Source organism: Apium graveolens, chromosome 9 (assembly GCF_009905375.1).
Source record: "Apium graveolens cultivar Ventura chromosome 9, ASM990537v1, whole genome shotgun sequence".
In the NCBI taxonomy this organism is placed as follows: domain Eukaryota; kingdom Viridiplantae; phylum Streptophyta; class Magnoliopsida; order Apiales; family Apiaceae; genus Apium; species Apium graveolens.
In genome coordinates, this window is record NC_133655.1 from 4,331,391 (window position 1) to 4,356,911 (window position 25,521).

The window sequence follows — 25,521 nt, forward strand, 5'->3', positions numbered from 1 at the left end:
CGATTGATTTGGTTTTGGAGTCTACGGTTGAGATTTAATTGGACGTTTAGGAGTAAAAACAATTTACGGTGGGTCCTACTTAGTCAGATTGTGTTACCTTGAACAAATTTTTGTAGTTCGAAATTAGAATTTTAATTGGAGTGGGGAAGGTGTTCGTTAAAAAGTAGGGGTCCTTTCGAAAATATCCATGTTTCATAAAGTAGTTTTAAAAATACGATATGTAATATTTGTAACCTCGGATATAATTTCGAGTAACATTATACGTAATATTTGTAAACTCGTATGCAATTTCAAGTAAATTGTTTTGCACTCTCATATATAATATTGATCGTATATTTGTAAATAAGTTCAAAAATAGAGGTATTTTTGATAAATTTCCTGAAAAATAATACTTTCTCCGTTTCACTCGATTGTTTACGTTATTTTTCGACACGTTTTTCAATGCTCGTTTAAAATATAGTTTCATAATATTTTTTTAATTTTTTTTGAATAAAAATTTTATATTTAAACTTTTATTCAAAAAAAATTGAAAAAACATTACCTCGAAATGCGTGCCGGATATTTTTTTAAGAAATTATGATTATGAATCGGTAAATAAAATTTCAATTATCGTGAAAAATAAACCAAGATATTTTATATAAGTAATAATTCTTTCCATTATAAAAAATCGTTTGAAGTTAATAATAATCAAAATTTATACATTATTTTTAGAAAGACAATATAACGATATGTAGTAGGTTCGGGGTATAATATTAGTGTTTTTATTTATATGCTGGTTTAGTTAAAATTTAATAATTATTGACCAGATTTAATATTAAAGTTTGTTATATTTTTAAAATACTAATTTTCTAAACGAGATTATATGAATGTATAACTAGATTTTGTACGTTAATAATTACAATTTCAAAAACATCAGAATATGTAGGAATTAAATAAAATAATAATATTTAGGAATTATCATGAATACTTTTTTTAAAATATGAAAATATGGGCCTGTTTATTTGGAGCACAAAAGCCTATGGACTTTAAGGACTCAAGCCTCAAGGAATGAAACCTTGTGTAAGGCCTTATAAATTTAATTATAAACTATGGGCCTCATTAGTAGCAGAAAGAGAGGCCGGGCCACAAATTCAAATTACAATGATCAAAATATCATAATTCCGAAAAATAACCCTTTATATTATATTATGTAAAAACGTAATTTATACTTGTATTTTAACAAAAACGTATTTTTTTTATTTTAATTTTTCATTAACTCGAGGATTAAAAATGAATAACATGTTTTTGGATCATTCAACTCGAAATTAATCGAGTTGAATCATGTCAGACTCCGCTCGAACTCGATTATATAGTTCGGGCTGGAACCGCGTTCAACGGAACTTTTAACTTTAAACTTGAAATTTGACTTGTAAAAATTTCGATAGCTCGAAAGCTTAAATCAAATTTATTGAATATTGACGAAACTCGAAGATTTATCATTACCGCTTGAGTTCGTTGATTAAACATATAAAAAAATATTTATAATAAAAACGTTAAAAAATTATAGCGAGTACATTATATTTGCAAATTTTATCAATTGAGTAATTTAAACATCGAGCTCGGCTAATAATTTAAATAACTCAAATTTAACTCGATTACTATCAAACCAAATTCAAATATTTTACGAGCTCCGAAAGTAATTCTTCCGTGCTTCTCGATCGATAAATACGCACCTAACCCCGAACTTTAACCACGTTATTACAAAACACGTAGCGTTACAATTCAGAAACCTCGATAACCAGCACATATTGCCACGTGGATGAAAGACTGACGTGTCATTTTAATAGAAGCAACTGAGGAGTATAATAATTTAAATTTAAATTATTAAAAAATCCCGAAAATGCGGAAAAGCGATTTGGTCTCACACGCCAAGCTGTCCGATAATAACTAACCTATTGCTTTCTCAAGATTTCTTCTTAATTACCAAACGAACCCTTAGTTCTCGTTATTATTACACAAATGCCATTATTCAGGTAGTTCATGTTTTTCACTTTACCTGAATTTTTAAAAAATATGTCGAATTTATATATTCTTTTCTAGGTACTTCTCGTATTTATTTTCAAAATTTTACGGCCATTATAAAATTATAATATTGATACAATAATATTATTTATACTGGTAATGGTATTAAGTGAATACTAATATGAAAGAGAGTTAATTTTTGAAAAGTTGAATATGAACAATAAATTTCAAATACAATTTTTGAGTAAATTACTATTTCAAAGAGAAAGAAATATTTTTTTACGCTACCGATATTTTTTTTTTTTTGACTAATTTGGCTTATATGTCTTACAATTGAGTATATGTCCTAACAAATCTCGGGGGTGAGCGAGAATCGAACCCAGAATCTGGAACAAAAGATAAGCCTTTAACCACTTGAACTATCTTATCGTGCTCTTTTCTTATAACTTAATGGTAAACGAGAACTTGGCTCGTAAAATATTAATATTTGACTTGATAATAATTTCGAGTAAAGCTATACTTTTCCAAAAAAATTATTGTGCCAAAACTGAACTTTAAATAATAAATAATAATATTTTTCTTTTAACATATAAATATAAGCTAATAAAATAATAAATAATAATCACTCTATTGATTCTATTCCGTTTATGTTGACCATCATCGGAAAATCATGTATTTAGCAATCAAGTTCAAATTACCTGACTTACTCTCAAATTTAACATATTTGGAAAAAACTAATATATATAATACTTAATTTGCTTTAATTAGAAAATGTGACTAATAATTTTGGGACATACCAATATGAAAGAAAAATGTTAATTTCAGAATAATTATTTTAATTTCAGATTAAACAAATAAATAGTGAATAGACAAAGTTACCCTTACATTCACAATAAACAGTTCTTGAAAAAATTAAGGTAAGAGTAATTTGATACTTTCAAATTCTTTTGTTCAGTAAATACAAAATATCTCTGAAAATGATATTTATTATAAGGAATTGTGGCCAACATAAATGGACGGAGTAAATATTTTAATCCGATAAATTTTACGGTTAACGAGAAATTAGGAACCAAAGTTAAAAACTAGAATTACAAGAGATAAATCGTTACTCCCTCCGTTCCTAAAAACATTTTCTATTTGTGTTGGACACGTTTGCCAAATCATACTTTTGATTGCTAATATCTTTAATTTCGTATTAGTATTAAATATAAAAATTTCATTGTATTAAAGTACTTATAAATACGAATCCAACAAGATCACTCATGACTATATTTGATCTTATAAATTAGACGTAAATTAGTAATCAATCACTTACATGAACAGTGTAAAAAGTCAAAATAGGAAACGTAATATAAGACGGAGAGAGTATCATTTAAGTATTTTTTTTTTAAAAAAAGTCGAAATCAGAACCAAGAAGTACAATTCATCTGGTACAATTCATTTGGTAAACTCTCTTTCAAAAAAAACAATGAAGGTCATTTGGTAATTACTAATTAGTTAATTAGCACTAACATCTTCTTTGTCGCCTAATGACCCGGGATAAGTATGGGTAAAACTTTTGTCTAATCTTTATCTCTACTGTCTAATTATCCTAATCCTAATCCAAATTCAGATTTTACTTTCTTCCTTCTTATGCTTTTTTAATTTAATAAAAAAATAAAATACTTATGCACTAAAATTTATTATATTACTTAAAATCTTCAATATCTTATTTATTCTTCTCAACAATTTCTTGACAAAATTTATTTAGCACTTCGAATTCTCGACATTTCGTAAAGAAAACATGTACTATTATAATAAGGGTAAACTAGGTAATTATGTTTTGATGTATGGTGCCCTTAGGTATTATGTGTTTGTTTGAGATATTTTAAAATAAGTAATATATGACTTAAATGGAATAAATGACTGATAATTGATAAGTTGATAAATGCTTATAAGTTATATAAGTGTTTGAATAATTTAACTTATAAGTCATAATTTTTTTATTTAAATAAAGTAAAATAAATTATTTTTAAATATAATTAGCTTAATTCTTATATTTAAGTTAGATTAATATTTAAAAAAATTAAAAATAAAATTGATAAAAAATGAAAAATAAAAAATAAGTTGAGAAAAAATACGTTGTTACTAACATTCAACTTATCCTTATAAGTTATAAATTCAATTTATAAGTTGGGTCGACAAACAGTTGTTAATAAGCTGTTGCGGACTTAAAAGTCATTAAGTTAACTTAAATGATTTGTCAAACATGCCCTGTATATTGATGAACGAGTGTTTGACACATATTTTAAGTCTAATTTGAAGTATTGTTTCATAAATAGTTTTTAAATTTCTTTTATTCTGAATAAAAATTTGTTGTTTAAAGTTTAATAAAAAAATTATAAAAATATATTTCATATTAACCATAAAATACGTGTCCAATATTAAAAACTGTATATAATTCAACGGGAAAAAGAGAGTAAAACAATAAGAAAGTTGATAAGGCCAACTCAGGCAGTTCTGACGTCAGAAATATTATCTAATAACCATACTTGCAATATATATATATATATATATATATAAATATCTATAATTCTAACTGTAATTGTATAAGTTGTTTGGTAAGGTGATGCATGCAGTTTTGTTGTGTTGTTATTTAAGAGAAGTTTAGGACGATCTAATATTCTTCATTCTTGTTTGGAAATCCAACAAGCTCAGCATATTATTAGAAACTTAACTCATTTTTACACCACCCAAATCTACCCAAATCAGGTTTCAAGCCTTCTTTGGAGTTTGAGTAGACACCAGGTATTTCATGTCAGCATCTCTCTTTCACACCTTTTTTTTTAATCATAGTTAAGCCGCGGCCGCTACCCTTCGGGTCGAAAGTGCGTAATGGGTAAATGCTACGGGCCTACGTAATAGTCTGTAAATCACGTGAATCAAGGTAAATCGTATTTAAGCGACAAACTTTGGCTCAGGACCGTTCATTTAAAAAAATGTTCATAAATACGTATTTATGAATTTCATATCAGTATATAATATATTCTGATGATATAATTGTATAGCTGAAATATTGTTGATGAGCATCTAATTAATAACTTTACGTAGTATATTTATAAATTTATGTCAGTATATAATATATTATGATGATATAGTTGTATAGCTAAAATATTGTTCATAATCACATATTTAGGAACTTTACATGAGTCCGTAATATAGTTTGATGACATATTTAGCTGATTTTTTTTGCAAAAATACGAAATCAACCAAAATCAAATAGATATGTAACTAGTTGAATCGAGTTTCTTTGGTTACATTAGATGTTACATGTAGTTGCGGAAACTCGTCGAAAGTTGCATAACGTTGATTCTAGTTGCAAAAAAACGCATTTTTGTTAAAAGAAAAAATTTAAAAAATAGTATTTTTGCAAACAAAATATTATTTTTTCAATTTTTTAAAAATGACAGTAGTTTTGCAAAAACATTTTTAGAGTTGGTTATTTTTCGAAAAAGACCTAATTTTATTCGGTCACTTCTTAAAAATTTATTTTTTTGGTATTTGTTTTAATTTTTTAGTTACTAAATTTATTTCTTGATTTTAGAAAAGACCATTACTACAAATTTTGTTTATCCTTAATAATTTTTATTATTTATTATTATAATTAACTATATTTAATAAATATGGCCAAAATAATATTGAAAGATGCTCCATTTTAAGACAAACAAGCTTGATACCAAACAAACATGGAATCAAACACACTACACAGCATTAATTGCATCCTTAATCACGCATGGGTAAATTAGTCACATGTTAAATACAATCATTACGAAACATACGTGATTATCTGTTGCTTCTGTCTTATTAATTACCCCCTTCTAATTCTACACTCCTTTTAAAAACTTGTGGTCCAGAACTGGTACAATTATTTTTAGAATAATTTATATAATTTAGTACATTTTAAAATAAATATTTATATCCTATTTTTCCATTTTGAAAAATGTTGCCACCCTCCCTAATCTCTCTCCCTCATTACCTCACAATCTTCGGCCTCAAGTTTGTCAGTTTTTCTTCCTCTGTTTTTCCGCGTTACAACTGTTAAAACAACAAATCTCTCTCTCTCTCTCGTGACACAAACAACATTCTCTCTCTCTCTCTCTCTCTCTCTCTCTCTCTCTCTCTCTCTCTCTCTCTCTCTCTCTCTCTCTCTCTCTCTCTCTCTCTCTCTCTCTCTCTCTCTCTCTCTATCTCCATCTCTCTCTCCCTCTCTCCCTCCCTCTCTCTCTCTCTAGTGACACAATTCTCCCTCTCTCTCTCTCTCTCTCTCCTAAAACTCATCATCTACTACCGTATTTATCTAAGAAAAAAACATTTCTAGCCAAAGATGGGAATAAAATCTACTAACATAATCTAATAAAAAACATTTTTATGTGTCTCAACTCAAGCAAGTTACATACAAATTTACTTAATAGATATATATACACACATGATATACACAACATAGACATAGAGAGAGAAAAACAAGAGGCGGCAGAGAGTACATTGCTTCCCGGTTTGAATCATGAAATAAGTTATGATGCGTGCAAGCTTTACTTATTATACTTCTCACCACCACAATCTCTCCCTTTCTCTCTGGTTCTTAAACCGTTTCTAATCTCTCAAGTATCATCATTCCTCTCTCTCTCTCTCTCTCTCCCAATCTTTATCTATAACTCCCCTAACTCATCAACTTTCCCAATATCTTTTCTCATTTTGTTTAAACCCACCTCTCATCCATTAATTTATACACACACTACTTATATATATCTTCTCTCTTGCTGGGGTCACTTTCATTTTGATTTTCTTGCTTAAAGTTTCAATCTTTATTAATTTTTTTCAGGGTTTCAAGAATTTGAGCTAATTTCAGTAGCTTTCTTGCTGATTTCTGATGGTAAGTCTCTTAAAGTTTTGATTTTTACATTTGGGTATGTTTTAGTTTTGCCATTTGTTGTGTAGATTAGTTAGTGTCTTTGATTATTGTGCTGTTTTTGTTAATTTGGGTAGCATTTTGTTTTCTTGAATTTAATTGTTTTTTAGATTGGTGCTCAAAAAGGGTAATTTTAAGTTTGAGGGTAGTGTTGATTTTTGTTATTTTTTTTTAATTGTTAGATCTGTGACAAATGGGAAGTCATTTGAGCAAAAAATCAGCTGAAACTTCAGCAGCTTCTGCAATTAATTTCAATAACAATCTGCAGTTCACAACTGAGCTTCATTCTTATGAAGCTGCGTGTCGACTTGATACTGATTTGCAATCATTTGACACCAATGTTCAAGCTAAAACTAGTCATGTTATTAATACTTTAGCTGTTGGTGTTGAGGTTCGAGCACTTTCGTTTGATTCTTTGAAAGAAGTCACTGAATGTCTGTTGGAAATGAACCAAGAGGTTGTGAAAGTGATTTTAGAGTGTAAGAAGGATATATGGAAAAATCAAGAATTGTTTGAGCTTGTTGAAGATTATTTCGATACTAGTTTGCAAACTCTTGATTTTTGTGCTGCGTTGGAGAAATGTTTGAAGAGGGCACGCGATAGTCAATTGCTTATTCTTGTCGCGCTTCAGCAGTTTGAGGAAGAAAATGGAGTTGAAGGGAACAAGTATGTTAGGACCTTGGAGGAGTTGAAGAATTTTAAAGAAGCTGGTGATCCTTTTACGGATGAATTCTTTCAGATGTTTCAGTCTGTTTATAGACAACAAATGGTGATGCTTGAGAAGTTGCAATTGAAGAAGAACAAGCTTGACAAGAAACTTAAATATATGCACGCCTGGAGAAAAGTTTCAAGTATAATCTTTGTGGCTACATTTGCTTCTGTGTTGATTTGTTCAGTCGTTGCAGCTGCCATGGCTGCACCACCAGTTGCAGCCGCTCTTGCTGCAGCAACAGCTATTCCATTAGGTTCAATGGGGAAATGGATAGATAATCTTTTCAAGAACTATGAAAATGCTGTTAAAGGACAGAAGGAGGTTATTTGCTCTATGCAAGTTGGAACATATGTTGCTATTAAGGATCTGGATAACATTCGAGTCCTCGTTGATCGTTTGGAGATTGAGATCCAATCCCTCCTGCAAAATGCAGAGTTTGCCATTAGTAAAGAAGCTGTGATGATCGGGATAGAGGAGATCAAGAAGAAATTGGGAGTGTTTATGAAGAACGTGGATGATTTGGGAGTGCAAGCTGATGTCTGCAGCAGAGACATTCGCCGCGCTAGGACAGTGGTTCTGCAGAGGATTATAAAGCATCCTAACCATTGAAACATGTCTTCTGCTACTATGCATCTCTCTGGTACATCTGGTGCTTATGCTTAAAGCTTCATGAGACTTCAATCTGTTGTGATGCCGGTGCTCAACTTTCATACATGTATGGAAACTTTAAGAATAACATATATTCGGAGTTTGTTACATTTCTTTCCAATATGCAGGAACAGACCATTATATATTCTTCTGTGTACTTCTATCTTGTCTATCATTTAAATTTTTAGTTAAAAATTACAGTTTCTTTTATTCTGCTTGGTTCATTTCATTACAGTTTCAATGTGATGATTTTGCACTTGGTTGTTGATCATACATATGTAACATATCTAATGGTCATTGATTGCCCTGCATGATTCAACAATGACTTGTTTGAATACTGCTGCTAAAGTCTACCTTACAGACAATAATACACATTTATGCATTCATTTGTGAATTGTGACCCTGCTTAAATTTCTGTAATTCACTATAGGCATTGTTAGTTTCTTGAATTCACCTAACATGTATGTCTGACAGCTATACAACAAAAACATAAAAACAAGATGTCTATAACAAACACATAGAATTAGTCTTTGTCAATGCTTAATGTGTAAATCAATATCACAATTCACCAGTGTCTAGATTTTATTAATTTTATCTGACAACCTTTTTGAGGACCATTTTGATAATTGACATCTTTTCCACAAAAAGAACTCTCTTGGGACCATTATATGTTGACACCTTCTCCATGCTAAACCTACTTGTTTTATGAAACCAACCAATCAACTAGAAGATATGCATGCAAGAGTGTATAACCAAGATCATTGTATATAGAAGATAGAGTAGATAATTTATAACCCGGTAGTATAGTTTCTCATACACAATATTCAATTTTACAAGAAACTTACAAATTAAAAAAAGGCGAAGGTCGAAAGTTGAGATGGGTAGCGGATGCCATATATGCACATACTAACAAGAAATATATTCTAAATAAGACATATGAGAAAGCGGCATAAGTAAGAACGCTGGTCAAGATAATTACAAAAAGAAAGTTTACTAGACACTTTGTAGTAGACAAGTCGTTTTCGGTTCCTTCATGAGGAAAATGGCCTCTTGAATAGAAATCAGATAGCAATTGGTCCTTCAAGTGGAAGGCATCTATCAACCATGACGAGGCTTCGTCTTCAGATGCAGGGATGTCGTTTAGAGGGATGCGACGAACATGCATATGAACTTCAGATGGGTCTACCCCGAATGCGTTGTCCAAGAAAGTTGGGCATCGATACTTGTACCCAATTGTGATGTCATAAACTGCAGTGGAAGGCGATGAAACACAAGTTAGAGGATAATAAGATTTACAAAATATTAGGAAAAAAAATTCTTAACTCCTAAGAAATTTTTGAGAACACAACTGCAGGCTAATTTCATACAACGGCATAAGGAATAGCATATCTAATTTCCTAGTTAGCCACGGAATCAAAATGCCAACATTATTTATTTATTTATTGATATATTTGGCCAAGTGACATATAAACCCAAAAAAGCTAAATGCCTGTTCTAAAAGCTTAATAGTTTTACAAGGAAATCGGAAAATAAAGGGCTAAAGATAAATTTGAAAGAGCTCAAACATGACAAAGATAGTAATATATATCTAGATAGAACTAATATTCTTTAAAACACGGACGCCAGAGTGTTAGTTCATTACAGCTCAACCCCCAGAAACGAGCACCACATGATTGTCACGATACACGAGTCATTAAAACATTAACGATTATGTGCGTCAAGTAACTTAGAGAGCATTAATATATCCAAAAGACTAGTATCGGCATCATCATGTGTTGCAACTAGTTCTACCCATAGGCACAAAGGTAGCACCTCAATTTTTTGTCTGTTCCTAAACTTCAACAGACTGCTTACATAGAAATTACAGGGCAAATAGTGAAGAATAGATGAGTACCTGCATCCATAGAATCTCTCAATTCCTCCAAGCATGCACAGAAGCCCTTTGATTTCGGAAGCAGAACATTCTTCATTATAGGCAGTCCCTTTTCAGAAGCGTATTTCTGACTGCGTATACATTTTTGTTCACTGTACAAAAACGACAACATCATAGATAAATTAAGTTCAACCTGGGACATTTTTACATATTTCCAATAATAAATAATCGGCATGCACTATGCATTTTAATCAATAAGCTTTAAGAGGAAGCTAGTTAATGCCTTTACTTTAATAAAATACTCAAGCAGATAAAAATTAATGGCAAATTACGTAAAATCTGTGCCTTCTGGGAAAACAGCAAGCCACAAGGGATCTCGGCGATTTTTGAAGGTTGAGAGCATTTGGCGCATTGGCAATTCATCAACCTCCCATTTCCTCTCCACTGAAATAAACTCCATAATATGGAATGCCCAACCAAATACAGGCAGTTTCATTAAACTCTTCTTAAGGACATATCTTATGTTGCCTAATTGTCCTTTCCTCAATGCAAGGTCCCACAAGTACATCCAATCAACTTCGGTTCTATGGTTGGCAATAAGAAGCACTCTTTCATTTGAGGGAACACTTTCTCCCGCTAAAACTACTTTAGTCTTGTTTATTTTTTCAAACAGAAAAGGCCACAAAGCAAGCCAAATGCCAAAGAAAATTGATGTTGCTTTTCTGCTATAATGTATACTAAAAAATCTCATGAGTACAGCGGTAACAAAACCAATGCCAACAAGCATCATGATTGCTGTTGAAAGAATTACAACTAAGCAAACCACACCCCTTGACATTCTTGCAGGAGTCAACGGGTGACGTTTTGGTCCATCATAAATCTTGAGAGGCCCGCATGCATCCATTAGTCTCAGCAGTGACCGAGTACCTCCTGCACTAAAACAACAACAACGTTGTACTCAGAAATCTATTACATGTTACAAACAAATCAATTCCTTACATCATAAGGTTGAAGATATGATCAAACTATAATGTGTAGAATTGGTCAAAGTTTAAGTAAACCTAGCATCAGTGGAATCATAAGACAGAAATGGGAAAAATATATTGCAACAGTATTAGCATGGTAAGTGCAGATACAGGAGCTATTGGAACGACAACCAGTGAGTAGATACATTGCCTTCGTCCGATAAGACGTTGGATTGCAAAATGTTCTTTTTGTGAGATGATAAAGAACATACAAGTTTAATATTTTTAAAAAGGCTATATTTAACACAACAGATGGTCACAAAAATCAAACTTATAACCACAGACCTTTTTACTACCTCCCTATCACCTCATACTAAATGATGCAAACCAAACCAAAATGTCGCCAGTACATATTTACCCAGGGGCATGGTCAAGGTAACGTAAAAAGTATGCAGACCTTACCTTTACTTTACTCCTAGTAGAGAGGCTGTTACCGTAAAAAGCCCGCGCTTATGATGATTTAAATTGTTAAAAAGGTCTTTTGCCAACGCTTTGATTTCATACAATCACAAGAACCATATAAAATATTAAATACTTCCAATAACCGATCAAAACCCACAAAAACTCAGAAAATCATAAGTCTTTTCCATATCAAGCAATTAGATTTTAACCACATGGATACCAAAATACACTCCTACATTCACACCCTAAAATTTTACAACATTGAAAAAGCAGCGGTAGCGAATTCAATTTCTGTGAACCCCAATATATCCAAAATTTTAATCTGGATTCCAAGTATAATGGAATCCTAGCAATCCACTTTTATATCCTAAAACCGGACTTTCGAGTAAGGAACAGATTTAAAACATAAGCATGATACACACACTACGCATTCCTTAAGGCTTAAGGTTTTGGCTAAAGGTTTTGAAAGAGTTCCAACCTATCAAATATTCATAAACATGTCACATAATTACACAGATCACTCTCATACTTCTAAGCTCTCTGATACCTCCCTATCGCCTCATTCTACATAATGTTAAATATATGATCCTATTGGGGCCTTCCTCTAACACTTTAAGGTTTTAGATGAGCTGGTTACTCAACATGGTATCAGAACTTAGGCTGACGGGAGAACTAAGGTTCAATTCTCAGCCACCTCCAACATTCTCACAATTTATCGTAGACACTAAAGGCAATTTATACCCCAAAGATGGGTGCCGGTGTTCCACTCTTCGACCCATAAATGGGCTTTCGAGTGAGGGGGAGTGTTAAATATATGATCCTATTGGGGCCTTCCTCTAACACCTTAAGGTTTTAGATGAGCTGGTTACTCAAACACATAATATACACAAACCCACCACAAAAACCTCTTCTGCCACCACATTAATACAACACCAAGGACTCAACAGAACCATTTAAATTAACACATATTTCGAAAACTAATCAAACCCCACGGGAAAACTAATCAAACCCCACTCAACTTCATACAATCACAATCATGTCCTGATCAAACAATCAAATTCTAACATCATACACACCACACACATTCAACATTTACACACTACAAATCACAACCACTACAAATGCACCAATAATCAAGAATTTCCAATAAAGATCAAATCTTTACACTAAAATCTTGAATCTTTAACAATTCAATTTCTGGGTTCAGCTAAAAACAGCTATTACATCAATTATTTCAAGAAACATCAAGAAAAAACAACCAAAAATAACAGAAAAATTAAAGCTTTATAAAGAAAACTAATAAAACTTACTAAAGCAAAGAAAGGAAAGAGATTGATTGCTTGTGGTGCTGACAAGATAAGATCCTCTTGTTCTAAAATTGTGAGTAAAAATGTAGCGGTGCACAAGAACCTTTGCATACACTTACACTGTGTGTATAATTGTATGGGAATAGGTGGATATATATTGGTATGTTTTTCAGTGTCTGTCTGATATTTTTGTTGCCCAAGCCTCAAATCACTAGGATACTAAATTCGGTAATCTTTTTATCCCGACAATAATTACTCCTTCCGTCTCAAAATATAATATAAATCATGTATTTTAATTTAAATAAAAAAAATAATTTTTCAAATAATTTTTTTTAAAAAATTATGAATAAAATTATACACATTAAATTTTAATTATTATTTTTTTTAAAAAAAATATGCGAGAATATAACTTTTATATATTTAAAAATATGGATAAAAAATAAAAAAAAACTTATATTTTGATACGAATGATGTACGTTACATCAGCACGAAATAAATTGTTAACAAGTGAAGTTGCAAATCTCGTTCAATTATAAATATGTTTTGTCTGCGATCATTGCATTTTTATTTATAATATTATATACTTTAACTTAAAATCAACTTAGGGAGTTAAGAATTTGAACTTATCAAATCATGTGACATAAATAAAATTATGTCGATTTTGAGTTTAGTTTTTTAAAGATCTTTTTTCTGTTGGATGTGTTCTTTAGCATACTTTGGTTGAATCTTTTGTCTAAATAATATTCTCTTCGATTTTTTTTCTAATTTGGACGAATAACTAGAATATTATATGTAAAAAAATATAAAGTGAAAATTTAAGGTGGAATTATAAAAGCAACGGAAGTGGATTTTTTTATATTAAAAGATGGAATGGAATATGATGGACGTATAAATTTTTCACCTAATGAGTAAGAATTATACAGGGGTGTATTCATTTAAGATTTTAATGGATTGTTTAAATTCCACATAGATTCGGATGTTGATTTTTTTAATTCTATGCAGATTTTGGTGGATTTTAATGGATTGATTTTGATGGATTGAATAAAATCTCACAGATTTTATTGGATTGTTTTACTAATAATTTTAAATTAATAATTTAATATATCAACTAATAGCAATATTGTAGTGCAAATTAAATAACAAGATTCAAATAACAAGTCCAACCCATCAACTAACAAAAAAAGTGTAACTCATCACTCAATATCCGTTATGTTCCTCGCTCTCATCATATTAGTCTTCTTCATATTCTTCGTTTACTGCATTACGATGCCTATCTTCTTGTTAGAAAATGGAAAGTTTGAGGCATATTTTATATATGTTCTTGATATGATTTCCGGAAACTAACACTTGGAGGTTGTTCGAGGACTTAAACTTTCATATTTGGATCTAAGACATTTTCTTAGTGGAATCCATGAATATATTGTGAAAGTTGCTTCTTTGAAATGAGTTATGAGGATTTTGTCCCACATTGATATTGTAAAAGAAAGATATTGGGTTTATATAGCATCTTGTGTTAGTGTTGTTTACAACTATTAGCATAAGTGGAATGCTTGTGTGGCCTAGTGCTAGTGAGAACTCTTATATTTTTCTTTTCTATTACAAGTTTAATTATTTATATTGATTATTTAATTATTAATATAAAATATATTGAGTAAGGATTATTTTAATCATACTCTGAATATATTCTATAATATTAATATTAAGTAATCTGGATATAATATAAATAATAAGGAAAAACCATTTTGTTTACTTCTTCGATTTTGTTACTTGGTGTACCACATCGAGTAAAATAGAAGAAGAGTAACTTGAGATGCCTATATATTGAGAGGTACACTTGAGATAAAAATGACAAAAGTCTCGGTGCCTATCTCGCAAACATATATGAGTTGCATAGGTTTTTTGGGCAAACTGAGGTGCGAGTCGTCGTTGATCATTGTTGGTTCTGTGGCCAGATTGATCTGTTGTTGTTTTATCCTGGAAGCGATATTGCTGCATTCCATCACAACTTAAGTGGGGGGCAATAATCTCTTCAAGAACAGTCAAGTCCTCTTGAAGGGTTTGGAGACTCAGCTGTTGTGTTCTTCTTCTTATCAGAATTTGGAAAACGATAAGAGATAAGATTTCTTTACTTTCTTTGTCAATTACAGTCTTTATAGTTTGTTATTGCCTTCGTGTTTTGTTTCGTTAGTTGGTTATTTGCCATGTTCTTGTTATTATATATATAACTGCCCATTGTTGCTGTGTAGTTAGAATTATACCCAACAATCTTGAAGAGATTATCTGTGTTATATATTAATTAGCAAGATGGTTAACGAAACTGCTGATGTTCCTAAAATTGTTGAGACTGGTTCTGGTGGTACTACTACCATTGACTGGACAACGTATCGTTTTCCCCATCCAATTGATTTATCGGGTATGCCTAATAAATTTAGTGGTGGAGCTTCTTTTTCTCTTTGGCAGAAAAAGACGAAGCTCTAGTTAACGGTTAAGGGTCTATTGTTAGTGGTACAGTATGATCCTCCTGGGTTGGATCAAGAGAAAGCTGAATCTGTTAAGATTTATGCTTTATGGGTTGAGATGGATGGGGTGGCTAGGGCAGCCAATTTTGGCATCCTTGGTGAACACCTTGTTCGATGCTTATTCATCATATGCCTATACTGCTAAAGTCTTATGGGATAAGCTGGACCAAACCCATAATACTGATTCTCAAGGATTTGAGAAGTATTATGTGGCTAGGTTTCTTGATTTTAAGCTGGTGGATGAAAAATCCATGACTGAACAGGTTCATGAGTTTGAGATGTTAGTTCATGATTTGGGTGAGTCTGGTATGGTCTTGCTTGAGAAGTTTTGAGTGATGTCTGTGATTAAAAAGCTCCCTAAGTCTTGGGAAGAGTTTGCTCTCTCCCTGAAAAGACAGAAAGGAGAGATCACATAGACTAACTTGATGTTGGACATCTCAGTACGGGAGCAGCACAAGTCCAAATAGGGACATGTGTTGCCTGTGGAACATGGGAGCTCGAAGGTAAATGTAGTGACTGTAGGACAGAAAAGAAAGGCAGTCACTAAGAAGGCTAACACTAAACCTGACAAGAACAAGGCTAAGAAACCAAAGGCGAACAAACCATGTTGGTCTTGTGGACGGGTTGGTCATTGGAGCAAGGACTGTCCAAGTAAGAAAGCTAAGAAAGCTGGAGTGGTAGCTCAAGCAAATACTGTGCTTGGACTTGGAACCACGAGTGGGCCAGTAGCTAACATGGTCATTGGTGAGGTTGTTGCCTCTGGAACCGATGACTGGTATGTTACTTACCACCCTGTACTACTTTCCACTTATCTGTCACATGAGTGGTTGATTGATACTGGAGCTAATGTACATATTTGTGCTGATATTAGCTTGTTTGTATCTTATCAACAGAGTCATGGAGTGACAGTGACGATCGGGAATGCTAGTGCTGCACAAGTGCTTGGAATAGGAAACATGGACCTGAAGTTTGCTTCTGGGCGGATTCTATCTCTCACTAGAGTGTATCATGTTCCCTCTATTCGTAGAAATATTATAAGCGGAAGTTGTTTAGTTAAAAACGGCTTTGAACTTTCTTTGAAGTGTAATAAAGTAGTTATTACTCATACTGGTACATTCTTTGGCAAAGGTTACTTGTCTGATGGTTTGTTTTTAATAAATGTTGAATCCGTTTTGGGTGGTTTTATTAATGATAGTGTTGCACCTTCTGTTAATTGTGTAGAATCATCTGATTTGTGGCACTTACGACTTGGTCATTTAAATTTTGGTGCTCTAAAGCATATGATGAATTTAGAGTTGATTCCAAAGTACGTCATTGATAAGAAATCTAAGTGTCAAGTGTGTGTAACTTTTAAACAAACAAGGAAACCTTTTTATAATGTTGTTAGGGATTCAGACTTGTTTGATTTATTGCACTCAGACATATGTGAATTTGGTGGTGTGTTGACCAATGATCACTGTAGATATTTCATTACCTTTATAGATGATTGTAGTAGATATTGTTATGTTTATTTGCTTAAATATAAGAATGAAGCACTAGATAAATTCATTATGTATAAAAATGAAGCTGAAACACAAATTGGCAAAGTACTTAAACGTTTGAGGTCTGATAGAGGTGGTGAGTATATGAGTACCTTGTTTAATGAATTTTGCGCAAACAATGGTATAGTTCATGAGGTTACTCCACCATACACACCTGAGTCTAATTTGGTGGCAGAACGAAAGAACAGAACTTTTAAAGACATGATTAACAGTATGCTAATTAATTCTGGGCTGCCTAAGTACATGTGGGGAGAGGCTCTGAATACGGCTTGCCATATTCTGAATAAAGTCCCTCTGAAATATATGGACAAGACACCATATGAATTATGGAGAAAGCGTAGGACAAGTTTGAGTTATCTTCGTGTGTGGGGGTGTCTTGCTAAGGTGTTTGTCCCTGAACACAAGAGAAAGAAACCGGGTCCAAAAATTGTTGATTGTATCTTTTTGGGCTATCTTGAAACCACAACTGCTATGAGATTTTTATTATCAAAATCTGACATAGATGGTATTGTGGCGAATACGATAGTTGAGTTTCGTGATACAACTTTCTTTGAGGAAGTATTCCTTATGAAGACTGGTATACCTTTGGGTAGTTCTGAGGATGATCCCACTCACACATCGACTTCTATTCTTGATCATGTGGAAAAGATGACAAATATGGGGGTGGATCCTGGTAGTAGCTCTACTCCTAACAAAGTAGTGGGACCTAGAAGGAGTAAGCGTGCAAAGGTAGTCAAGGACTTTGGAAGTGACTTTATCACTTACAATGTCGAGGATGAGCCTTTAACTTTCCGTCAAGCCAAGGATTCTTCGGAGTCAAGGCATTGGAAAGGCGCTGTAAAGAGTGAAATTGACTCAATTGTTTCAAACGGAACATGGGAGTTAGTTGATCTCCCTCCAGGGTGTTCTACTATTGGATGTAAATGGATCTTCAAGAGGAAGCTAAACCCTGATGGCTCAATAAATAAGTACAAGGCTAGGCTAGTTGCTAAGGGCTTTAGGCAAATAGAAGGCATTGATTATTTTGATACATATTCTCCAGTTGCCCGAATGACAACAATCAGAATGCTTATTGTATTGGCTTCTGTACATGGTCTTATCATCCATCAAATGGATGTAAAGACAGCTTTTCTTCATGGTGACCTTGAAGAAGAGATTTATATGGATCAACCTGAGGGATTTGTTGCTTCTGGTAATGAGAGGAAAGTATGTAGACTATTCAAGTCCATCTATGGCCTTAAACAAGCACCTATAGACTAGCATAAAAAGTTTGATGAAACTATTTTAGACTTCGAATTTTTTAGTTAATGAAAGTGACAAGTGTGTCTACTATAAGGTTAGAGGTAATGATTGTGTGGTCGTGTGCTTGTATGTAGATGATATCTTGTTGTTTGGAACCAATATTGAGATTATTAACGAGTCAAAGAGTTTCTTGAAGATGCACTTTGAGATGAAGGATATGGGTGAAGCTAGAGTGATTCTTGGGATCAAGTTGACTCAGTCAACTGATGGAATAACTTTGTCACAGTCTCATTATATAGTGAAATCTATACTTGAGAAGTATGGTTATTCAAATTGTAGAATCGCTAGTACACCGTATGATTCAAAAGTTGCCTTATTCAAGAATAGTTCAGGAGTTCATGTGTCTCAGTTAAGGTATTCTTAGATTATTGGGAGTTTACAATATCTTGCTAATGTGACTAGGCCAGATATTTCTTATTATGTGTCTAAGTTGGCTAAATATACAAGCTCTCCAAACAAGACTCATTGGGAGGCACTGGATAGAGTTCTTAGATATCTGAAGGGAACTATTTCCCTTGGCTTGCATTACCGGAGATTTCCGGGGGTACTCGAGGGGTATAGTGATGCAAGTTGGATAGCTAAGAAATCTGGTTCCAATGGAGTGACTGGATATGTGTTTACCCTTGCGGGTGGAGCAGTGTCCTGAAAGTCTTCTAGACAGACTTTGATTACTCGGTCTACTTTTGAGGCTGAGTTGTGTGCACTTGATGCCACGGGGATGGAGGTTGAATGGTTACATGGACTCATGAGTATGTTACATGTAGTAAGCAAGCCGCTTCCTGCCATTTCTGTTCATTGTGATAGCCGTACAACTATCGACAAAGTCAGAAGTGTAAAGTATAATGCTAAAACAAAGAGACACATCCAAGTTAGAATAAAGTCTATAAGGGGTCTTGTGTTTGATAGGATTATTGCTATAGAGTTCATAGGAACTCATGATAATATAGCTGATCCGCTGACTAAAGGGATTGAGCATGCTATAGTCCTTAAGTCGAGGTTGGGGATGGGACTGGTAACCCATCATAATTCATCAAAAATGGGAACCCAATACACCTGAGAGGAGATCCCTCGAAGTGTATTCAATGTGGTAATAACAAGCTGTAAGGATGAATTGGTAGTACCTCTACCATATACATTTAGATACTTATGTATCTGAGTCTATTCCCTATAAAACTTAAGAGGTACTTGAATTGCTAGTTAGCAAGAGTTATTTGAACTCTGAATGGGGTCAAGTCATTTGACGAGATGATAGCAGTACATCTCTGGAGATGCCCAACTAAGCGAATGTAATTGTGTGGTCGCAATTAGAGGAAAGGGTTATTCCTCGAAACATTCGACGAACAGGATCGAGACATGACCATTAATGTCTCAAAGCCGTAGATTGGTACTATAGCCTTTGACTTGTCGTCGTCTATGGAGTGTGGTTACACCCAACGGATAAAGATTCAAGGTGAAACATTCCATCTGTATCCGGTAGCCATCGAAGTAGATGACTTAGGAGGGTTCAAACCCGGGAGGGTACCGACTCTGAAAAGCAAGTCATGATAAAATCTGGTATGCAATTTGATTATGGATTTGTGGGGGATTGTTAGAAATGGAAAGTTTGAGGCATATTTTATATATGTTCTTGATATGATTTCCGGAAACTAACACTTGGAGGTTGTTCGAGGACTTAAACTTTCATATTTGGATCTAAGACATTTTTTTAGCGGAATCCATGAATATATTGTGACAAAGTTGCTTGTTTGAAATGAGTTATGGGGATTTTGTCCCACATTGATATTGTAAAAGAAAGATATTGAGTTTATATAGCATCTTGTGTTAGTGTTGTTTACAACTACTAGCATAAGTGGAATGCTTGTGTGGCCTAGTGCTAGTGGGAACTCTTATATTTTTCTTTTCTATTACAAGTTTAATTATTTATATTGATTATTTAATTATTAATATAAAATATATTGAGTAAGGATTATTTTAATCATACTCTGAATATATTTTATAATATTAATATTAAGTAATCTGGATATAATATAAATAATAAGGAAAACCCATTTTGTTTACTTTTTTTATTTTGTTACTTGGTGTACCACATTGAGTAAAATAGAAGAAGAGTAACTTGAGATGCCTATATATTGAGAGGTACACTTGAGATAAAAATGACAAAAGTCTCGGTGCCTACCTCGCAAACATATATGAGTTGCATAGGTTTTTTGGGCAAACTGAGGTGTGAGTCGTCGTTGATCATTGTTGGTTCTGGGGCCAGATTGATCTGTTGTTATTTTATCCTGGAAGCGATATTGCTACATTCCATCACAGCTTAAGTGGGGGGCAATAATATCTTCAAGAACAGTCAAGTCCTCTTGAAGGGTTTGGCGACTCAGCTGTTGTGTTTTTCTTCTTATCAGAATTTGGAAAGCGATAAGAGATAAGTTTTCTTTACTTTCTTTGTCAATTACAGTCTTTATAGTTTGTTATTGCCTTCGTGTTTTGTTTCGTTAGTTGGTTATTTGCCATGTTCTTGTTATTATATATATAACTGCCCATTGTTGCTGTGTAGTTAGAATTATACCCAACACTTGCCACATAGAATTAGCGATGTTAGCTCTCCAAGTATTTGCTTCAGTCCTTTGTTATTGTTGGCTTGGGATATTTGATTCAAGATTATCAGCTTCCTCCATGTCCGAGGATTGGTCATCTACTACTTCAATAGGAAATTCATCAGAGCGACATTCTTTTCGAAGAAAATTATGTAAACTGGCACAAGCTAATACCAACTCTGCTTGAACTTGAAATGGAAATGGAGGTGTGTTATTCCTAGGGGACTAACAATGAGATTTACAGAAGGGGGGTTGAATGTAAATCTCAAAACTTTTTCAAGTTTTGAGCAGTTTTAAAGGCTTTGTGTTCAAGATAAACAAGTGTGTGAATTGCTTTAAGCTAATACAGACAGATATATATTCAAGCACTAATGTAAAGAACACAACAGACCTTAAAAACTTTTATGGTGGATTGTTGTTCCACCAGAGATGGTATTTCAGAAAATCTGTGATTCAAGATGTTGATCACAGCTGCATCCTAGTACAAACTAGATAATTTTTCTCTCAAGATTTTTCTAAACAGCACTGGAAAAATTCTTATCTAATTACTAGCTGCTACTTGGTTTATATATCACCAAGTGTACAAGTAAAGACAAAGAAAAAATACAATAATAAAATAAGTTCTCCACTTGTTTCTTCTCCATATCACTCAAGTACTTTGTTGACTATTGCCTGTTTGTACTAGAGTAGAACGGCTGCTTTTTCTGATGTTCCTGAAATTAGGCTTCCACATTTCAGTTATCTCTGTCAACCCACGTGCCTCTGTCTGCTGTTACAACTACCACTTATCAACTGCTATTTAAAAGAACATCCGTTGAAGCCTTCATCCGTTGATGGCTTTATCCGTTGATGTGTTAGCAGTTGAAGCTCTATCCGTTGAAGCTTTAGAGACATCCGTTGAAGATTTGTTTCTCATCCGTTGAAGGTCTTTAGAATATCCATTGATACCACTTCATTTATACAAAATTACAAGGCATGAAATATTTACAATTGGCCTTCCTATTTGCATATCTTCTAGTAGTCAACATGACTTATATTTTCTCTCAACTTCTAAGAATTATATCTTAAATACAGAGACTGAAATGTGCTACAACACTAGACTTATTTCTAAGTAAAGCTGCACCATCAACGGATAGCCAAAGTGGTCTTATCTGTTGAGGCTACAAACACTAAACTTCTACTTAAGTGTTTTGTTAAACATATCATCAAACTAATGCACATATATTCCTAACAATCTCCCCTATTTATGTCTATAAGAATTGTAGACATAAATTCAGGGTTAACTTGATGATAACAAAACACTTAACAGATATATGAATTGAAACTAAGTAGAAATTTAAAAGTACTACAAAAGTGTATGTATGTACTAGGAGGTAATTGAAGATTTACAGAATTTCCAAGGGTGCTCCTCTAGTCTGAGCAAATCATCTTTTTCTTTTTTGTTCCCTTGTTTTTTTTCCTAGCCCTTTGTCATTTTCCTCAATTTGGAGTTGGAGTTGTTTGTAGAATTCAGCTTCATCTTCATCACTGATATCCAACTTAGATTGCATTTCCTTGAGAGTTTCATTGCTGGCAATCTTGAGTTGGTCTTCAAGTCTGAAAAATCTTCTGACTCCTTTATCATCTCTAAATTCCATCAACCAATGAGGTGATTTGTGGATTGTAATTCCCCTTTCTTGAATGAGTAAAGTTCTGGGCAAAGCATTGGGCTCCCTCCAAGTTTTCCTTATGTTGGCAATCTTGTTGAGAATTTCAGTCTTGGCAGTCCTGGTAAAGCCAGAATCCTTTTGTATGGCTGAAAAGACTCTGATCAAGGTAGAGTAGCCTTCATTCAGAATCCTGTAGAGAGGCCATGTTCTTTCCCCAGCTCCTTTGTATCTGAACACCAATCTCTCTGGTAGCTGTCTGTAGGCAGCTATTCCCCTTACATCCTCCAGCTCATCCAGATAGAGTTCAATGTCTGAAATTTCTTTTATGTCACAGATGTGAACATAATCATCTTTAGAAATGGGTGGCTTAGGCTTAGGTTTTTGTTTTTGAGTGAATTTCTTAGAGGTTAGGGGAGGTGTAGATTTGGATTTTCTTTTCTGTTTCTTTGGTAGTGGAAGAGTGGTTAAAAAGGTAGGCAATTTAATGGTGTCCCAATCAATAGGTTCCTCTTTTGGGATGATTAGTTCACCATGGATGTTTATAGTGGGATCAGCAACACAAGGTTCAGGTATGGAAGGTAGTGGTTTAGATATTGATTTAGTTTCTTCAGTGTTATCTTCACTCCTTCTATGTGCCTTGGCCTTTCTTCTATTTCCCTTCTTCCATTCCTCTCTTTCCTCCATACTCTCACCAAATATACTCCCAAAAACCTCATCTAGGTTTGCAATCTTGTCTTCACCCCTGACTTCAATTCCTTTCTCTCCTTCAACTTGACTTGACTTTAGCTGTTGTTCAAGCTTTGCTTGTGCTCTTTTGTCAGCCTTGAGTTTTTCAGCTTCTTTCTTCAACCTTTTGGTTTCTTCCCTCTTGGCCTTTGGAAATTTGGGATGTCCTTGCATCACACAGATACTCTTTCCCTCTCTAAAGATAATGGCCATTTTCATTCTTTCAACTATGTCTTTGGTCTCCTTGTGCTTTTTGATGTTAGCACCCAAAACTTTGTCTTCATCAGGCTTTGGAAGAGGAAAGTCCTGAGCAAAGTCTAGGGGGTTCTTTGTGGAGTCCTTGCTGGATCTAGTGTTGGGCTTGAGAACTATAGGTTTTAGATTCTTGAAAGAAGTCTCTCCAACCTTATTCCTCCTTTCTGGCTTGTGCTCCATAATGATTGGTTCCACCTTTGTGCTATGTTTCACAGATATTGATTTATCTTGTGTTGAGCCAAACATTTGTTGCACCCTTTCATCAATTCTCCTCCTTTGCTCTTTCACTTGAATTTCAGCTGCTGCTAGCTGGACTAGGTCAATTCCATCAGACTTTCCTTTGATTTGCATAATTGGAGAAGTAGTGATGGCAGGAACTAGCACTTTAGATATCTGGATTTTTGTAGATGGCTCTCCTTCCCCTTCCCTTTTTCTCTCCCCCTTTTTGTTATCATCAAGGAGAGGGGTCAAGCCTTGTGCCTTTGCCAGCTGCATAAGTAGACTTGTTTGAGATTGTTGGTTGTGAAGAATGCTGGCCACAGAATTTTCAATAACTTGGACTCTGTCTTCTAACTTAGCCAGCCTCTTTTCAGTATTTGAATCCTTTTTCAATCTCAACAATAAGTCCTTCATTGTACCATAGGGCATGACTGAATCCAATTTTTCAGAATTGTAGGATTTCAAGTCAGCAATATCCTTCTTGAGTTCATCCACACTCTGATTCTGGCTTACTTGCTGCAACTTCATGAGATGCAGTGAGTCCAGGTGAGCTGTAAGGATTGCCTTGGTACCAGCATGTGAAGTTTTCTGAATGGCCTGTTGGATAGTACTGATTTATTTGACTAAGGAGACATTGAATTGCCCTGTTGTAGACTCCTTTGTCAAGGCCCATTCAGGTAAATTTGGAATAGAACTAGGGCTTTCATCTCCCCCTAAGTTCATGCTTCCATCAAAAGAAACAGAGTCATCATCATCAGAATTTACTCCAAATTCCTCAGATGGCTCACCAGCTGTAGAAGGCATCTTGTTAATAGCAGCTTTATCCCTTTGAAGAGATTCTGTTGTATGTACTAGATGTAGTGTCTTTTCTGCCTCCTCGTTGCCCTGAGCAGCCAACAACTGATAGGCTGACACAGGATGAGTAAAAGTGTCAGCATCCAAGGAAATGTTATCAATTACAGCTTTGTAATGTTGCTGAAATTGTCTTTCCTTTTCAGCATCATCCACAATCATTGACTCACTAGCAATGGCTGGATCCACCCTTATATCTGTTGTACCTGCCTTTCTCTCTTTTTCTCTATATTCTTGCATCAGGGGCTCCCCCTGGCTCACACTCCTCACACCCTCACCTTCACCTACTAAGGTGGTACTCCTCTCACTTACTTTTGCCATGCTGGAAGAAATAGCATGCTTATTTGAGCTCTCAATCTCTCCTTTTGCCTGGGAGCAACCCAGCCTCTCACTCAAATTGTCACTCCCTTCCCTCAGTCCTAAAAGTGATTGTACAGTAATCATGTCTTCTACACTTGGAATTGTTTCAGTTGAGTGTGTAGAGACTATCAACGGATATGGAATAGCCGTTGAAGGTGACACTGATGGTATCAACGGATAACTGCTGTTAAGCTTATCCGTTGAAGAACAACCACTTGTCAACGGATGAGTGATATCCGTTGAAGAAGGAAAAGAAGTAGAAATTGAAAGTGATATAACTGTTGAATCTGTGTGGATTGATTTAAGTTTTGGTGACACAGATCCTTCAATTACATCTGAAAGAATTTGCGGGTGATCCAACAAATCATCTAAAAGATGATGATCACCTGTATTTGAGTGGGGCTCCTCCCTGAGTTGTAAAGAGGGAGAATCAGGAATTGATGGGAATAACATATCCACATCCAGAGATGGTGATGAAGTGTGTGGTGATTGATGTGTGTGAATTGTGAGAGAATGGGGCTGTGACTCCATATTTGTTGGAGCCACATCAAACTGAGTTTGAGAAGGCATAGATACAGATGGATGTATCTG

The 25,521-nt window shown here is 34.0% G+C and overlaps 2 protein-coding genes across 4 annotated transcripts; one reads left to right on the plus strand and one right to left on the minus strand.

The window, feature by feature from the left end:
* The first annotated feature begins 6,104 nt into the window (after positions 1 to 6,104).
* LOC141687034 (UPF0496 protein At4g34320-like) lies at positions 6,105 to 8,519 on the plus strand. 2 transcript variants are annotated; one of them, XM_074492175.1, is made up of 3 exons: positions 6,105 to 6,550; positions 6,860 to 6,910; positions 7,129 to 8,519. In XM_074492175.1, the coding sequence occupies exon 3, from the start codon at positions 7,140 to 7,142 to the stop codon at positions 8,265 to 8,267; it is 1,128 nt and encodes a 375-aa protein (XP_074348276.1). In that variant the 5' UTR covers positions 6,105 to 6,550; positions 6,860 to 6,910; positions 7,129 to 7,139; the 3' UTR covers positions 8,268 to 8,519. The 2 variants fall into 2 exon arrangements, with proteins under 2 accessions (XP_074348276.1, XP_074348275.1); XM_074492174.1 differs by having other exon boundaries at positions 6,107 to 6,910.
* A 545-nt stretch (positions 8,520 to 9,064) lies between these two features.
* LOC141684816 (putative 1-acyl-sn-glycerol-3-phosphate acyltransferase 5) lies at positions 9,065 to 13,102 on the minus strand. Of its 2 annotated transcripts, none has more exons than XM_074489944.1 (4): positions 12,917 to 13,102; positions 10,512 to 11,109; positions 10,201 to 10,331; positions 9,065 to 9,554 (listed from the first exon to the last, which is right to left on the minus strand). In XM_074489944.1, the coding sequence occupies exons 2-4, from the start codon at positions 11,081 to 11,083 to the stop codon at positions 9,148 to 9,150; spliced, it is 1,110 nt and encodes a 369-aa protein (XP_074346045.1). In that variant the 5' UTR covers positions 11,084 to 11,109; positions 12,917 to 13,102; the 3' UTR covers positions 9,065 to 9,147. The 2 variants fall into 2 exon arrangements, with proteins under 2 accessions (XP_074346045.1, XP_074346044.1); XM_074489943.1 differs by having other exon boundaries at positions 10,512 to 11,114.
* Positions 13,103 to 25,521: the final 12,419 nt, after the last annotated feature.